Genomic DNA, 19,172 nt, shown 5'->3' with positions numbered 1-19,172 from the left:
GTTCACCTTCCAACAGGACAACGACCCTAAGCACACAGCCAAGACAACGCAGGAGTGGCTTCGGAACAAGTCTCTGAATGTCCTTGAGTGGCCCAGCTAGAGCCCGGACTTCAACCCGATCAAACATCTCTGGAGAGACCTGAAAATAGCTGTGCAGCGACGCTCCCCATCCAACCTGACAGAGCTTGAGAGGATCTACAGAGAAGAATGGGAGAAACTCCCCAAATACAGGTGTGCCAAGCTTGTAGCGTCATACCCAAGAAGACGGGCCTGCAGGTAGCCAAGTGGTTAGAGCGTTGGACTAGCAATTGAAAGGTTACTAGATCGAATGCCCAAGCTGACAAGGTAAAAATCTGTCGTTCTGCCCCCGAACAAGGCAGTTAACCCCACTGTTCCTAGGCCGTCATTGTAAAAAAAGAATTTGTTCTTAACTGACTTGTTAAATAAAGGTAAAAATAAAACTCGAGGCTGTAATCGCTGCCAAAGGAGCTTCGACAAAAGTACTGAGTAAAAGGGTCTGAATACTTATGTAAATGTAATATTTCAGTTATTTCATTTGCCAAAATGTCTAAAAACCTGTTTTTGCTTTGTCATTATGGGGTATTGTGTGTAGACTGATGAAGGGGGGGAAAAAACAATGTAATCCATTTTAGATTAAGGCTGTAACGTAACAAAATGTGGAAAAAGTCCAGGGGTCTGAATACTTTCCCAAAGCATAGAGGGGGTGACTCTTCTCCTCCACCACTACATACGGAATAACACAGCATTTGGGACATACACTTCTGATTTTAGACATAAATAATTCCTGAAACATACCTCGTCCTCATCATCACAGAGCTGGCAGAGTCTGACACGTGATTGGTCCAGACAGAGGACATCACTGTACCTGTTCTTGATCTGATTGGACAGCTTCCTACGCACAGAGAGAGAGAGAGAGAGAGAGGGAGAGAGAGGAAGGAAGGAAGTGAAAAGAAGGAGGGAGAGAGAAAGAGATTAGACTATTAACTGCCATTAAAAAGAGAGAGAAATAGAGAGACAGAAAGAGAGAGAGACAGAGAGAGAGAGAGACACAGAGAGAGAGAGACAGAGAGAGAGAGAGACAGAGAGAGAGACAGAGAGAGAGAGGGAGACAGAGAGAGACAGAGAGAGAGAGAGAGAGACAGAGAGAGAGAGAGAGAGACAGAGAGAGAGACAGAGACAGAGAGAGACAGAGAGAGAGAGAGAGAGAGAGAGACAGAGAGAGAGAGAGAGAGAAAGACAGAGAGAGAGAGAGACAGAGAGAGACAGAGAGACTGAGAGACAGAGAGAGAGAGAGACAGAGAGACAGAGAGAGACAGAGAGAGAGAGACAGAGAGACAGAGAGAGACAGAGAGAGAGACAGAGAGAGAGAGAGAGAGACAGAGAGACAGAGACAGAGAGAGACTAACTTGCTGTAGTCAAAGCTACCAGTAGGAGGCTCCTTGCGTATCTCTTCATACTCCTGGTAGATTCCTTTCTTCTTCCTCTTCTTGACGTGCTCCACCAGCTCCAACACGTTCATCCCTACCCCGTCAGGCACGTGCACGGACACCTCTTCCTGGGGACAAGGGTCCACGTCCGGCTGTGACGTGCCGCACGACGGCGAGAGTGACGGGCACTGGGACTGCGGGGGTTGAGGGTTGCGCGGGAGAGACTTCTGAGGGAGAGGAGGCACCCCTTCTACCTCATCCTCTTCCTCGTCTCCTTCCCTCTTTCCCTCGTTCGCCGTTCCGTCGTCGAGGGTTTCCGACCCGTCACTCATCGTCATTCCTACTGCTTTGCGGCGGAGGGGTGTGTCTGGGGCGTGTCCGACTGGGGCGGGGGCTGACGGCCATTCACGCTGTTAGCATTGGGGCTAACGCCGCTAACAACGCCAGACCCCACCACCCCTACAACGTTATTAAGCCCCGACCCTGGCCTGACCCCGCAGCTACCAGCAGAACCGTTCCGGTGTTGGTGGCTCCTCTGTGATCCAGAGCGCCGGGGGCTGTTCTGGGCCTGGCTTCGAGTCCTGCCATTCACTGTACCACAGTGGACGTGTGGGTTAGCATTACTATCGTCGTAGCAGTTGGAGTTAGCCGTAGCGGCTAACGCTAGCTCGGAGGCTAACGGCAGCGGCGAATCCGAATGGGAGCCTATGGAGGTTTGAGTAGCGGCTAACGTAGCGGCGGCGTTAGCGTTGCGAGGCTCCAGGCTGTAGGAGAGCAACAGGCTACCCACGCAGTCGTGCGTGTCGTGCGGGTGTGCGCGCGAGTCGCCCGGGGCGGTGTGAGCGTTGACGCAGGACTGTATCCAGGCAACGTGGCTGTACTGGGAGGTTCCGTCCAGGTGCTCCGGAAGAGAAGAGACTGGGATGTAATTGGACAGCTCGTGGGCCTTCACTGTACACACCTGGAGAGGGAGAGAGACTGTTACACACACACACACACACACACACACCTGAGAGACATGGTATCGCACCAACACAGTGACTCTCTCAGAAAAACACACGTGGTCGTACTCTCTCTCTCAGCTTCTCACGTACGAAGAGTCTGAGGACGGCGAAGGGAGCTCTGAACCAGAGAGGAGACGACACGATGAACACACACTTCAGACGCGCTGGGAACGCACCCTAGGAGAGAGAGACACACACACACACACACACACACACACACACACACACACACACACACACACACACACACACACACACACACACACACACAGAGACACACACACACACACACACACACACACACACACACACACAGAGACACACACACACACACAGAGACACACACACACACAGAGACACACACACACACAGAGACACACACACACACACACACACACACACACACACACACACACACACACACACACACACACACACACACACACACACACACACAGGTAACGAGTGAATGGAAAAAGAGAGAAAAAGACAAAGGCGGTTAGGAAGAGGAGGAGAGAGGAAGAGGAGGAGAGAGGAAGAGGAGGAGAGAGGAAGATGAGGAGAGAGGAAGATGAGGAGAGAGGAAGAGGAGGAGAGAGGAAGAGGAGGAGAGAGGAAGAGAGAGAGAGGAAGAGGAGGAGAGAGGAAGAGAGAGAGAGGAAGAGGAGGAGAGAGGAAGAGGAGGAGAGAGGAAGAGGAGGAGAGGAGGAGAGAGGAAGAGGAGGAGAGAGGAAGAGGAGGAGAGAGGAAGAGAGAGAGAGGAAGAGGAGGAGAGAGGAAGAGAGAGAGAGGAAGAGGAGGAGAGAGGAAGAGAGAGAGAGGAAGAGGAGGAGAGAGGAAGAGAGAGGATGATGAAGAGAGAGATAAAACAGAGAAGGGAGAGAAATATCAATAGAGAGGCTGCTTCCCCAAATACCACCCTATTCCCTATATAGTGCACTACTTGAGACCAATTAATCCCATAAAGGGATGGGTTTCCAATTGGCGACTTGACACGGAAATACAATTTTTTATTTATTCATTCATTTGACAGTATCATGCCAGGATAAAGGCTAGCGCTTTCAAGGAACAGGACCAGGCTAAAGTGACGCAAACCTCCCAGATGAGCTTAATGCCTTCTGTGTTCGCTTAGAGGCAAACAACACTGAGCCAGGCATGAGAGCCCCTGCTGTCCCGGAAGTGTTGTCGATCTCCGTAGCCGATGTGAGAGTAAGACTTTTAAACATTGACTGGGTACTGGTACTCCTTGTATTTAGCCTCATTATTGTTATTTATTGTTACACTATTTCATATTTTTATTTGTACATTTTCTTACTTTAACTCTGCATTGTTGGGAAAGGGCTCGTAAAATCAGCATTTCACAGTGAAGTCTTCACCTGTTGTATTCGGCGTGTGTGAAAAATTAAAACTAAATGTGCTAAGATTTGACAGGGAATCATTTGACAGGGAGTCATTTGACACAGGGAGTCATTTGACAGGGAGTCATTTGACAGGGAATCATTTGACAGGGAGTCATTTGGGACACAGGCGGTGTGTTACCTTGAGGAGGTCGAGGATCTTGACACAGAGCTCATAGTCAAAGTTCCCATAGCTGGAATTGGTCATGTCATAGATGAAAATTAAACCATCTCTCTGGGTGTCAACACTGGAGAGAGGAAGGGAGGGAGAGAGAGGGGGGGAGGTGAGATTTCTGTTATGTACATTAAAGGATTGAGAGGTGAAGGAGACAAAGAGAGAATAGGACTAATTAAGGAACGAGAGAGAGAGAGTGTATAGGACTAATTAAGGAACGAGAGAGTATAGGACTAATTAAGGAGAGAGAGAGAGAGAGAGTATAGGACTAATTAAGGAGAGAGAGAATAGGACTAATTAAGGAACGAGAGAGAGAGAGTGTATAGGACTAATTAAGGAACGAGAGAGTATAGGACTAATTAAGGAACGAGAGAGAGAGAGTATAGGACTAATTAAGGAGAGAGATAATAGGACTAATTAAGGAACGAGAGAGAGAGTATAGGACTAATTAAGGAGAGAGAGAATAGGACTAATTAAGGAACGAGAGAGAGAGAATAGGACTAATTAAGGAGCGAGAGAAAGAGAGTAGGACTAATTAAGGAGAGAGAGAATAGGACTAATTAAGGAGCGAGAGAGAGAGAATAGGACTAATTAAGGAGAGAGAAAATAGGACTAATTAAGGAGCGAGAGAGAGAGTATAGGACTAATTAAGGAGCGAGAGAGAGAGTATAGGACTAATTAAGGAGAGAGAGAATAGGACGAATTAAGGAACGAGAGAGAGAATAGGACTAATTAAGAGAGAGAGAGGTAGGGAGGGGAGAGGTAGGGAGAATGGAGAGAGACCGAGAAGAAGAGAGAAATAAAGTAGGGCGGGGGGGGGGGTTACCTCTCGATGGCTTTGTCCAGCTGAAAGATGATGGCCTGCAGCACAGCCCTATGGGTAGTGACGTCAGAGCGGTGGAGACGAGCGGTGAACAGAGCCAGAGCTGCACCCTTAGCATCACGACCAGGCTGAAACACACAGAGCTTTACTGTAAACACAACAAACAGCATTCTAGAGGACCTTTACTTAGTCCTCATGAGCTTTACTGTAAACACAACAAACAGCATTCTGGAGGACCTTTACTTAGTCCTCATGAGCTTTACTGTAAACACAACAAACAGCATTCTGGAGGACCTTTACTTAGTCCTCATGAGCTTTACTGTAAACACAACAAACAGCATTCTGGAGGACCTTTACTTAGTCCTCATGAGCTTTACTGTAAACACAACAAACAGCATTCTAGAGGACCTTTACTTAGTCCTCATGAGCTTTACTGTAAACACAACAAACAGCATTCTAGAGGACCTTTACTTAGTCCTCATGAGCTTTACTGTAAACACAACAAACAGCATTCTGGAGGACCTTTACTTAGTCCTCATGAGCTTTACTGTAAACACAACAAACAGCATTCTGGAGGACCTTTACTTAGTCCTCATGAGCTTTACTGTAAACACAACACAGCATTTTCTACCTCTTTTCTCACATCCTCTCTCTATCTCTCCTCCCTCCCTCCCTCCCTCCCTCCCCTTCTCTCTCTCTGTCTAATTGGTGAGGGTTTGTTCAGACAGCCCAATTCATCACAAGACAAACCCTCAGGGAATGAAGACGAGAGAGAGGGAATGCGGGAGAGAAGGAGTCAGACGAGAGGGCGAGAGGGCCTGCTGCCCGTCAGCTCACTCTTATCCTTATTTTCCATCCTCTCAGTTTTTCCAGGGAGGGAGAGAGAGAAGAGACGAGAGAGAGGGTAGAGAGAGGGAGGGAGAGAGAGAGAGAGAGAGAGAGAAAGAGAAAGAGAGAGAGAGAGAGCGAGAGAAGAGAAGAGAGAGAGAGGGTAGAGAGAGGGAGGGAGAGAGAGAGAGAGAGGGAGGGAGAGGGAGGGAGGGAGGGAGGGAGAGAGGGAGGGAGAGAGGGAGGGAGAGAGAGAGGGTAGAGAGAGGGAGAGATAGAGAGAGAGGGTGGAGAGAGGGAGAGAGATAGAGAGAGAGGGTAGAGAGAGGGAGGGAGAGAGAGAGAGAGTGAGGGAGGGTAGAGAGAGGGAGGGAGAGAAAGAGAGAGAGGGAGGGAGAGAAAGAGAGAGAGGGAGGGGATGTAAGACACATTAGTTAGGCTATTAGTTCAACAAGCTGCTTCTGTTCCTGTCACTGTTGTAACACACACACACACATACAAACACACACACACACACACACACACACACACACACACACACACACATACATACACACACACATATACATACACACACACACATATACACACACACCTAACACACTTTTGTCTAATAAAAAAAATTCAAAGCCAATAAATAAAAGTGTCGCAGGCCAAAATGGCAGAGAGAAACAGAATCCCCTGGAAACTGATGCTGTTATTCACTGATGGAACAGAATCCCCTGGAAACTGATGCTGTTATTCACTGATGGAACAGAATCCCCTGGAAACTGATGCTGTTATTCACTGATGGAACAGAATCCCCTGGAAACTGATGCTGTTATTCACTGATGGAACAGAATCCCCTGGAAACTGATGCTGTTATTCACTGATGGAACAGAATCCCCTGGAAACTGATGCTGTTATTCACTGATGGAACAGAATCCCCTGGAAACTGATGCTGTTATTCACTGATGGAACAGAATCCCCGGAAACTGATGCTGTTATACACTGATGGAACAGAATCCCCTGGAAACTGATGCTGTTATTCACTGATGGAACAGAATCCCCTGGAAACTGATGCTGTTATTCACTGATGGAACAGAATCCCCTGGAAACTGATGCTGTTATTCACTGATGGAACAGAATCCCCTGGAAACTGATGCTGTTATACACTGATGGAACAGAATCCCCCGGAAACTGATGCTGTTATACACTGATGGAACAGAATCCCCTGGAAACTGATGCTGTTATTCACTGATGGAACAGAATCCCCTGGAAACTGATGCTGTTATTCACTGATGGAACAGAATCCCCTGGAAACTGATGCTGTTATTCACTGATGGAACAGAATCCCCTGGAAACTGATGCTGTTATTCACTGATGGAACAGAATCCCCTGGAAACTGATGCTGTTATTCACTGATGGAACAGAATCCCCTGGAAACTGATGCTGTTATTCACTGATGGAACAGAATCCCCGGAAACTGATGCTGTTATTCACTGATGGAACAGAATCCCCTGGAAACTGATGCTGTTATTCACTGATGGAACAGAATCCCCTGGAAACTGATGCTGTTATTCACTGATGGAACAGAATCCCCTGGAAACTGATGCTGTTATTCACTGATGGAACAGAATCCCCTGGAAACTGATGCTGTTATACACTGATGGAACAGAATCCCCTGGAAACTGATGCTGTTATTCACTGATGGAACAGAATCCCCTGGAAACTGATGCTGTTATTCACTGATGGAACAGAATCCCCTGGAAACTGATGCTGTTATTCACTGATGGAACAGAATCCCCTGGAAACTGATGCTGTTATACACTGATGGAACAGAATCCCCTGGAAACTGATGCTGTTATACACTGATGGAACAGAATCCCCTGGAAACTGATGCTGTTATTCACTGATGGAACAGAATCCCCTGGAAACTGATGCTGTTATTCACTGATGGAACAGAATCCCCTGGAAACTGATGCTGTTATTCACTGATGGAACAGAATCCCCTGGAAACTGATGCTGTTATTCACTGATGGAACAGAATCCCCTGGAAACTGATGCTGTTATTCACTGATGGAACAGAATCCCCTGGAAACTGATGCTGTTATTCACTGATGGAACAGAATCCCCTGGAAACTGATGCTGTTATTCACTGATGGAACAGAATCCCCTGGAAACTGATGCTGTTATACACTGATGGAACAGAATCCCCTGGAAACTGATGCTGTTATTCACTGATGGAACAGAATCCCCTGGAAACTGATCCTGTTATACACTGATGGAACAGAATCCCCTGGAAACTGATGCTGTTATTCACTGATGGAACAGAATCCCCTGGAAACTGATGCTGTTATACACTGATGGAACAGAATCCCCTGGAAACTGATGCTGTTATACACTGATGGAACAGAATCCCCTGGAAACTGATGCTGTTATTCACTGATGGAACAGAATCCCCTGGAAACTGATGCTGTTATTCACTGATGGAACAGAATCCCCTGGAAACTGATGCTGTTATTCACTGATGGAACAGAATCCCCTGGAAACTGATGCTGTTATACACTGATGGAACAGAATCCCCTGGAAACTGATGCTGTTATACACTGATGGAACAGAATCCCCTGGAAACTGATGCTGTTATTCACTGATGGAACAGAATCCCCTGGAAACTGATGCTGTTATTCACTGATGGAACAGAATCCCCTGGAAACTGATGCTGTTATTCACTGATGGAACAGAATCCCCTGGAAACTGATGCTGTTATTCACTGATGGAACAGAATCCCCTGGAAACTGATGCTGTTATTCACTGATGGAACAGAATCCCCTGGAAACTGATGCTGTGATGAAGAGGGAGACTAACGCGGCTGGTGATGAAGAGGGAGACTAACGCGGCTGGTGATGAAGAGGGAGACTAACACAGCTGGTGATGAAGAGGGAGACTAACGCGGCTGGTGATGAAGAGGGAGACTAACACGGCTGGTGATGAAGAGGGAGACTAACGCGGCTGGTGATGAAGAGGGAGACTAACGCGGCTGGTGATGAAGAGGGAGACTAACACAGCTGGTGATGAAGAGGGAGACTAACGCGGCTGGTGATGAAGAGGGAGACTAACACGGCTGGTGATGAAGAGGGAGACTAACGCGGCTGGTGATGAAGAGGGAGACTAACGCGGCTGGTGATGAAGAGGGAGACTAACACAGCTGGTGATGAAGAGGGAGACTAACGCGGCTGGTGATGAAGAGGGAGACTAACACGGCTGGTGATGAAGAGGGAGACTAACGCGGCTGGTGATGAAGAGGGAGACTAACGCGGCTGGTGATGAAGAGGGAGACTAACGCGGCTGGTGATGAAGAGGGAGACTAACACAGCTGGTGATGAAGAGGGAGACTAACGCGGCTGGTGATGAAGAGGGAGACTAACACGGCTGGTGATGAAGAGGGAGACTAACGCGGCTGGTGATGAAGAGGGAGACTAACGCGGCTGGTGATGAAGAGGGAGACTAACACAGCTGGTGATGAAGAGGGAGACTAACGCGGCTGGTGATGAAGAGGGAGACTAACACGGCTGGTGATGAAGAGGGAGACTAACGCGGCTGGTGATGAAGAGGGAGACTAACGCGGCTGGTGATGAAGAGGGAGACTAACACGGCTGGTGATGAAGAGGGAGACTAACACGGCTGGTGATGAAGAGGGAGACTAACGCGGCTGGGGCTGAAGAGGGAGACTTCATTGATACGCCGTGATCTATTGGCGGGTAAAGAAATGAGCTCATGGAAAACACAGACTATTGGCCAATGCTGCAGTAGGCCCTTCCACACCGAGGATTGGTGATTTTCGAGGGGGTGGATTATTGGAAAGATTTTCTCAAATAACTTACTGTGAAGAACTATAGTTTTAATATATTATCATTCACAAATGGAGGTTTAAAAAAATAATAATTTTTAAACACTTTCCTACATTTCCACGCAGCAGGCCAGGTACTTCTATTCGTGTTCAGGCATGTGCGCTCCCTCAACATAATCAGGGCAGAGAAACCAGACACACGCTCCCTCCCAGACACATGCTCCCTCAACATTATCAGGGCAGAGAAACCAGACACACGCTCCCTCAACATTATCAGGGCAGAGAAACCAGACACACGCTCCCCCAACATTATCAGGGCAGAGAAACCAGACACACGCTCCCTCAACATTATCAGGGCAGAGAAACCAGACACGTTACCTCAACATTATCAGGGCAGAGAAACCAGACACACGCTCCCTCAACATTATCAGGACAGAGAAACCAGACACATGCTCCCTCCCAGACACATGCTCCCTCAATATAATCAGGACAGAGAAACCAGACACATGCGCCCCCAACATTATCAGGGCAGAGAAACCAGACACACGCTCCCCCAACATTATCAGGGCAGAGAAACCCGACACACGCTCCATCAACATTATCAGGGCAGAGAAACCAGACACATGCTCATTGCTCACATGGTGCACTGCAAACAACAGAGAATGAAAAACAAACTGACACATCTCGTAAATGATAGTTAAGAAATAAACCAAAAGTGTGGCAGGTTGTGAACTCTTCCACTCCGAGAATGACAACGGTAAATGACTGTAATTAATACATGCATTAACAGACATATATATACAGGCAAATCATGGGGATTAATGGTACATTTACTACTGGTGACATGTAATAGGGAATTAATCAAACAAACAAAAAATCTAAGGGCAAACAATTCACACCTTCTGGAGAGAGACTGGCCCTTCTGGAGAGAGACTGGCCCTTCTGGAGAGAGACTGGCCCTTCTAGAGAGAGACTGGCCCTTCTAGAGAGAGACTGGCCCTTCTGGAGAGAGACTGGCCCTTCTGGAGAGAGACTGGCCCTTCTGGAGAGAGACTGGCCCTTCTGGAGAGCGACTGGCCCTTCTAGAGAGAGACTGGCCCTTCTGGAGAGAGACTGGCCCTTCTGGAGAGAGACTGGCCCTTCTAGAGAGAGACTGGCCCTTCTGGAGAGAGACTGGCCCTTCTGGAGAGCGACTGGCCCTTCTAGAGAGAGAATGGCCCTTCTGGAGAGAGACTGGCCCTTCTAGAGAGAGACTGGCCCTTCTGGAGAGAGACTGGCCCTTCTGGAGAGAGACTGGCCCTTCTAGAGAGAGACTGGCCCTTCTAGAGAGAGACTGGCCCTTCTGGAGAGAGACTGGCCCTTCTGGAGAGAGACTGGCCCTTCTAGAGAGAGACTGGCCCTTCTAGAGAGAGACTGGCCCTTCTGGAGAGAGACTGGCCCTTCTAGAGAGAGACTGGCCCTTCTGGAGAGAGACTGGCCCTTCTGGAGAGAGACTGGCCCTTCTAGAGAGAGACTGGCCCTTCTGGAGAGAGACTGGCCCTTCTGGAGAGAGACTGGCCCTTCTGGAGAGAGACTGGCCCTTCTGGAGAGAGACTGGCCCTTCTGGAGAGAGACTGGCCCTTCTGGAGAGAGACTGGCCCTTCTAGAGAGAGACTGGCCCTTCTGGAGAGAGACTGGCCCTTCTGGAGAGAGACTGGCCCTTCTAGAGAGAGACTGGCCCTTCTAGAGAGAGACTGGCCCTTCTGGAGAGAGACTGGCCCTTCTGGAGAGAGACTGGCCCTTCTAGAGAGAGACTGGCCCTTCTAGAGAGAGACTGGCCCTTCTAGAGAGAGACTGGCCCTTCTGGAGAGAGACTGGCCCTTCTAGAGAGAGACTGGCCCTTCTGGAGAGAGACTGGCCTATATCTTCACCCCTCCCCCTCTTCTTGTCTCAACATTTTTTAAATGATACTCAAGATGCTTGATCTTCACATATTTCAGATGCTTTTCACTGACAGCCACAACTCAATACTCAGCTAATCTCTCTATAGACACACACAGGACCCTACACTACTACACACTACTACACACTACTACACACTACAACACGCACACACACTACACCACTCTACACACACACAGGGCCCTACACTACTACACACACACACACACACACACACACACACACACACACTACTACACACACACACTACTACACACTACAACACACACACACACTACACACTCTACACACACACACTACAACACACACACACACTACACACACACACACACACACACACACTCTACAACACACACACACACACTACACACACACACACACACTACACACACACTACAACACACACACACACACACACACACACACACACACACACACACACACACACACACACACACACACACACTACTACACACTACAACACACACACACACTACACACTCTACACACACACACTACAACACACACACACACTACACACTCTACACACACACACTACAACACACACACACACTACACACACACACACACACTCTACACACACACACACACACACACACACACACACACACACACACACACACACACACACACACACACACACACACACACACACACACACACACACACACACACACACACACACACACACATAAAGGCCTCACCAGGACGGTGAACTTTCCGCTGAGCAGTTCAGAGCGGAGAGGTTCCTCCTCTGGGTTAATGTTGAAGATGCCCTCTTTAATCCTCGTGTTCTGATTGGACCAATCACAGACATACAGGCAACAAGGGTCAAAGGTCAACCATTAGCACATTCTGGCATAGGTGGGAATTTACAGTGTATCTCGGGACCACACACACACACACACACACACACACACAGCAGTGGCGTCTGGTCCCTCTCAGTACCTTGTATGCCTGGAAGAGGTCTATTGCTCGGGAGACGTCGAACTTGCGCGCCATCAGGAACTTGACGGCGGTTGGCTGGGAGACCAGGGCTGCGCTGCGGGGATGTTCCCTGCTGCGCACCTCACTCAGAAACTCCTCCACCGCCTGGGGACGGACGGAGGGGAGGGGATGGGGGAACAAGGGGAGAGAGGAAGGGAGGTTACAGGGATGAGACCAGACCAGACGAGAGATTGGGGGAAGCATTAGAGGGGGATATTGGAGGAGAGGGTGGGGTTGGAGAGCGAGAGAGAGAGAGATGACAGAGAAGGGAGAAGTGAGGGTGGAGTTGGAGAGAGAGAGTGAGAGAGATGACAGAAGGGACGAGTGAGGGGGTGGGGATGGAGAGAGTGAGTGAGTGAGTGAGAGAGAGAGAGGACAGAAAAGGGACAAGTGAGCGTGGGGTTAGGGAGGGAGAGAGAGGGAGGACAGAGAAGGGACAAGTGAGGGTGGAGTTGGTGAGAGAGAGTGACAGAGATGACAGAAGGGACGAGTGAGGGTGGGGATGGAGAGAGTGAGTGAGAGAGAGAGAGAGAGAGAGAGAGAGAGAGAGAGAGGACAGAAAAGGTACAAGTGAGGGTGGGGTTGGATAGGGAGAGAAAGGACAGAGAAGGGGCAAGTGAGGGTGGGGTTGGATAGGGAGAGAAAGGACAAGTGAGGGTGGGGTTGGATAGGGAGAGAAAGGACAAGTGAGGGTGGGGTTGGATAGGGAGAGAAAGGACAGAGAAGGGACAAGTGAAGGTGGAGTAAAGGAGGGAGAGGGAGGACAGAGAAGGGACAAGTGAGGGTGGGGTTGGATAGGGAGAGAAAGGACAGAGAAGGGACAAGTGAGGGTGGGGTTGGATAGGGAGAGAAAGGACAGAGAAGGGACAAGTGAGGGTGGAGTTGGATAGGGAGAGAAAGGACAAGTGAGGGTGGGGTTGGATAGGGAGAGAAAGGACAGAGAAGGGACAAGTGAAGGTGGAGTAAAGGAGGGAGAGGGAGGACAGAGAAGGAACAAGTGAGGGTGGGGTAGTTATCAGAAGGGGAGAGGACAGAGTGAGGGTGGGGTAGTTATCATAAGGGGAGAGGACAGAGTGAGGGTGGGGTAGTTATCAGAAGGGGAGAGGACAGAGTGAGGGTGGGGTAGTTATCAGAAGGGGAGAGGGAGAACAGAGTTGTTAACACTTGTGGCTCATGGTTGAACCCCTGTGTGGTGTGTTGTGCTGGTGCCGACAGTATTCAATGTAACCAACATCCCTAGGAAGTAGGAAAGAACTACCAAGACCAGTCACTTATTGGCTAAATCAACAACAACTCCATCTCTGATTGGTTGATAGAAAGACAGACGGACAGATATAAACACGCCCTACATCAAGTGATTGACAGACATACACTCTTGAGGTCGACCGATTAATCGGCATGGACGATTAACTAGAGCTGATTTCAAGTTTTTCATAACAATCGGTAATCGGCATTTTTGGACGCCGATTATGGCCGATTACATTGCACTCCACGAGGAGACTGTGTGGCAGGCTGACTACCTGTTATACGAGTGCAGCAAGGGGCCAAGGTAAGTTGCTAGCTAGCATTCAACTTATCTTATAAAAAAAACAATCAATCTTCACATAATCACTAGTTAACTACACATGGTTGATGATATTACTAGGTTAACTAGCTAGTCCTGCGTTGCATATAATCAATGCGGTGCCTGTTAATTTATCATTGAATCACAGCCTACTTCGCCAAACGGGTGATGATTTAACAAAAGCTCAATTGTTACACAAATGTACCTAACCATAAACATCAATGCATTTATTAAAATGAATACACAGAAGTATATTATATTTTAACCTGCATATTTAGTTAAAATAAATTCATGTTATCAGGCAATATTAACTAGGGATATTGTGTCACTTCTCTTCCGTTCATTGCACGCAGAGTTAGGGTATATGCAACAGTTTGGGCCGCCTGGCTCGTTGCGAACTAATTTTCCAGGATTTTACATAATTATGACAAAACATTGAATGTTGTGCGATGTAACAGCAATATTTAGACTTAGGGATGCCACCCGTTAGATAAAATACGAAACGGTTCCGTATTTCACTGAAAGAATAAACGTTTTGTTTTCGAAATGATAGTTTCCGGATTTGACCATATTAATGACCAAAGGCTCGTATTTCTGCGTGTTATTATGTTATAATTAAGTCTATGATTTGATATTTGATAGAGCAGTCTGACTGAGCGGTGGTAGGCGGCAGCAGGCTCGTAATCATTCATTCAAACTTTACTGTGTTTGCCAGCAGCTCTTAGCAATGCTTGAACCACAGCGCTGTTTATGACCTCAAGCCTACCAACTCCTGAGATTAGGCTGGCAATACTAAAGTGCCTATTAGAACATCCAATAGTCAAAGGTATATGAAATACAAAATGGTATATAGAAAGAAATAGTCGACGCGTCATAATTCCTATAATAACTACAACCTAAAACATCTTACCTGGGAATATTGAAGACTTGAGTTAAAAAGGAACCACCAGCTTTCATATGTTCTCATGTTTTGAGCAAGGAACTTAAACTTTAGTTGTTTTTTTTTTACATAGCACATATTGCACTTTTACTTTCTTCTCCAACACTGTGTTTTTTCATTATTTAAACCAAATTGAGCATGTTTAATTATTTATTTGAGACTAAATAGATGTTATTTATGTATTATACTAAGTTAAAATAAGGGTTCATTCAGTATTGTTATTGTCATTATTACACATATATATATATATATATATATATATATATATATATGTAAAAAATCTGCCGATAATCGGTACCGGCCTTTTTTGGTCCTCCAATAATCGGTATCGGAAAGTCATAATCAGTCGACCTCTAACACACACAGCCCTACGTCATGCGCTTGAACTGTGTGGACCTTTAAGCTTCCAGTGACGTTAGTGGATATTCAACAACAACATCCGTTCGACACTTGACAACGGATTGTACCAACTACTTCAATAACCAATTTTGGCAAAGGAGTACATAGTAACGTCCCTGGAAAAACTTGCCTCGAAGTGTTAACTCCCGTTACAAATTCACGTTAAGTGGTAACATGATTGATATAGCACATAATGCGTGTTGCTCGCTAGCTAGAGAAGCTGCATTAGTCAAATAACTAAGGTTAGCTAGCTAAGAGATGAGAGGACCGAGCAAGTCGTAGCTACTAGCTAGGGCCCTAAGCTACTCGTCTACTGTTGCCAAATTAGTTTAATTAAATACATGAACTAGTTAAATAAACAGATCAGCTATTTTATATCTGAGAGCTCTCGTCATCGACGATGGGGTTGTTAACGTTAACTTACAATCTAGCCAGCCAGTTGAATGACGAAAACAAAGTTACTAGGAGCTTGGGAGCAAATTCTGTTGAACCTACTGCAGTAAAATGGATAGCTAACGAGCTATGACTGAGACCAAACAAGTACTCAAAGCAAACATGTCACTAGACGTATAACGCAACCTTGTACTGACTTCTGAAAGGAAGTCATATTTTTGGCTCAAATTAAACAGAAATGGCAATGTTCTCTTACTATAGTCACCTAGCTAGGAAGCTACATGTGGGTAAACTCGGTCTTCCTCTCGGGCTAACGTTTAGCTATCGCTAGGTAGCCGTCTGCGTTCAATATGACTGACGACGTTAACTCTCAATTGGAAGAAGAAAAAATTAAGTTAGCGAGTTGATTTTCCAGTTCTTCAAAAATAATAATGGGTAACAAATATGAAATATAACCAGTGATATGTAACGTTGCCTAATTATTTGTAAAGCAAAATGCTAGTCAGCCAGCTAGCTAAACGTGAGGCGTCTACTGTGAGTTGCATCCAGACGAGCGTGTTAAGCAGCTAGCTAATAGTAGCATTGCTAACGGCTGTCATAATATAAGTAACGGGCCATGGATATTTACGAGACAGTATCCTCAACAAGGACAACGCTGACCTACAACCTAATCAGACATTGTGTTTATTATGCAAATAATGGGGAAACAGAAGAAGAAGAAAAAAAATCGTAATTTTTTGGACGAAATCGAGAGCTTTACCATGGTAAACCAAGCCCTTACCAGTTCCTCCTGACTTGTCAAGGCTTCCGCCATCTTGAAGCCTCGGCAACGTCGCGGTTCTACGTGCTCGTTCACGACGATCTTGAAGTCACGTTTCTACGTGCTCGTTCACAACGCAGAAGCCCGAGTGAGGAGGGAGGGGGTTGTCACTATAGTTACCAGAAACACAAAATCAAAATACGATACTAATATCGCAAAAATATGTATGAAAACAACAACAAAATAAGATCTTTGAGGTTATAATTTAAAGTTAGGGTTAGGCAGAAGGCTAGCAGTGTGGTTAATGTTACGTTTAAAGTCATATTTTAAGAAGAGAAATTGGCGTGGTTTAGCCATAATTATGACTTTGTGGCTCTGGTAACTAATGACGACCAGACGCGAAGTGGGTTAGTGCTATACAAAATCCTTGTGACGTCCCTACCCAAAAACCTAACTTTAACCCCAAAACTGTAACTATAACCTTTACCTAAATCTACATTTTAACTTAAATTGTGTTTGTGTGGGGGGTAGGGACGTCCCAAGGAGCCCGAACAACAAGGACCACGGGAGAAGTGCGGAAAGACTACGGGTCGCCAAAGGGCTCATTCTACAAAAGGTCGAACGTTTGTGTACACTTGTAATGTAGATAATGATTTAATAAATTCTGCACCATTCTTTATTAAAATGTTATGTGACACAACACATGGTGGAAAAACATACAAGGTTTGTTTTAATGACTTTATGTCCATTTTTTGTGATGTTATTTTCCATATGTGAATCTCTGTCATGCAATAAAAATACAGGCAACAGTTCAGTCACAAAACATCCTGAAAACAATTTTTATTGCACCATCACTTGAGTTGTCTGTCACAACAATTTACATCATATGTTTTTTTTGTGTTTTTTAATTTTTTTACATGTTATGCTTCTGACATTCATTATCAAGGAAATCCTGATAAATATTTCCTGTGCAAGACAGTTGGTGATGGAGTGTCTCAGCGGCACCCTAATCCCTATACAGTAGTGCAGTATATAGGCAATAGGGTGTAATTTGGGACACAAACCCACGTCAGAGGGTTTAGTAGAGAGATACATGTAAATACAAGGTAGGGAACAGCAGGGACAGATCAGTCTCATTGGGGACACAAGGCCACGCCAGAGGGTTTAGTAGAGAGATACATGTAAATACAAGGTAGGGACCGATCAGTCTCATTGGGGACACAAGACCACGTCAGAGGGTTTAGTAGAGAGATACATGTAAATACAAGGTAGGGACCAGCAGGGACAGATCAGTCTCATTGGGGATACAGGCCACTCTCTCTGACATCACTTCTTCTGGATGCAAACTACAAGCTCAGGGTCCGAATGGTACCCTATTCCCTATATAGGGAATAGGGCTCTGGTCGAAAGTAGTGCACTATATAGGGAATAAGGCTGTGGTCTAAAGTAGTGCACTATATAGGGAATAAGGCTCTGGTCTAAAGTAGTGCACTATTATAGGGAATAGGGCTCTGGTCTAAAGTAGTGCACTATATAGGGAATAGGGTGCCATAGGGCTCTGGTCTAAAGTAGTGCACTATTATAGGGAATAGGGTGCCATTTGGGAAACATCAATAGAATGGATGAAATCCTGCCAGAATCACAACGTCAGGGGACCCTATAAAGTCAAGGATCCAGAGAGTGATGTCGTAGTGAGACAAACCGCTCCAGAGGGGGGGGTTGAATAGTCAATACAAGTCCTATTGTATTGGTTCTTAATGAACAGTTTCATTGGGTGTGTCTAAAACGTCTTCCTTCCCTCTGTCTCTCACTTCCTGTCCTTCACGAGAGCCTATTAGAAGTCACAGGACAGGTGGTGGATGGTAGACTATCAGGGACTGTATTCATAATGTAGATGGTAGACTATCAGGGACTGTATTCATAATGTAGATGGTAGATGGTAGACTATCAGGGACTGTATTCATAATGTAGATGGTAGACTCTCAGGGACTGTATTCATAATGTAGATGGTAGACTCTCAGGGACTATATTCATAATGTAGATGGTAGATGGTAGACTATCAGGGACTGTATTCATAATGTAGATGGTAGATGGTAGACTATCAGGGACTGTATTCATAATGTAGATGGTAGATGGTAGACTATCAGGGACTGTATTCATAATGTAGATGGTAGATGGTAGACTATCAGGGACTGTATTCATAATGTAGATGGTAGATGGTAGACTCTCAGGGACTATATTCATAATGTAGATGGTAGATGGTAGACTATCAGGGACTGTATTCATAATGTAGATGGTAGATGGCAGACTATCAGGGACTGTATTCATAATGTAGATGGTAGATGGTAGACTCTCAGGGACTGTATTCATAATGTAGATGGTAGATGGTAGACTATCAGGGACTGTATTCATAATGTAGATGGTAGATGGTAGACTCTCAGGGACTGTATTCATAATGTAGATGGTAGATGGTAGACTATCAGGGACTGTATTCATAATGTAGATGGTAGACTCTCAGGGACTGTATTCATAATGTAGATGGTAGACTATCAGGGACTGTATTCATAATGTAGATGGTAGACTCTCAGGGACTGTATTCATAATGTAGATGGTAGACTATCAGGGACTGTATTCATAATGTAGATGGTAGACTCTCAGGGACT

General features: G+C 46.2%; 1 protein-coding gene across 1 annotated transcript in view; it reads right to left on the bottom strand.

Moving 5' to 3' along the window:
* The window catches only part of LOC106602660 (tyrosine-protein phosphatase non-receptor type 23), a gene marked incomplete at its 3' end in the record, with an annotated part of 17,761 nt that extends 1,036 nt beyond the window's left edge, over nt 1-16,725 (bottom strand). The window contains 9 exon segments of the mRNA XM_045711575.1: nt 817-913; nt 1,428-1,842; nt 1,953-2,409; nt 2,519-2,629; nt 3,992-4,097; nt 4,851-4,975; nt 12,171-12,260; nt 12,415-12,558; nt 16,531-16,725. Coding sequence (XP_045567531.1) covers nt 817-913; nt 1,428-1,842; nt 1,953-2,409; nt 2,519-2,629; nt 3,992-4,097; nt 4,851-4,975; nt 12,171-12,260; nt 12,415-12,558; nt 16,531-16,563 — 1,578 coding nt within the window.
* Between the last annotated feature and the right edge of the window lie 2,447 nt (nt 16,726-19,172).

The sequence above is a fragment of the Salmo salar genome, unplaced genomic scaffold, assembly GCF_905237065.1.
Source record: "Salmo salar unplaced genomic scaffold, Ssal_v3.1, whole genome shotgun sequence".
NCBI classification, from domain to species: domain Eukaryota; kingdom Metazoa; phylum Chordata; class Actinopteri; order Salmoniformes; family Salmonidae; genus Salmo; species Salmo salar.
The sequence above is the reverse complement of the archived record's forward strand: the minus strand, read 5'-3'. Positions and strand labels throughout refer to the sequence as shown.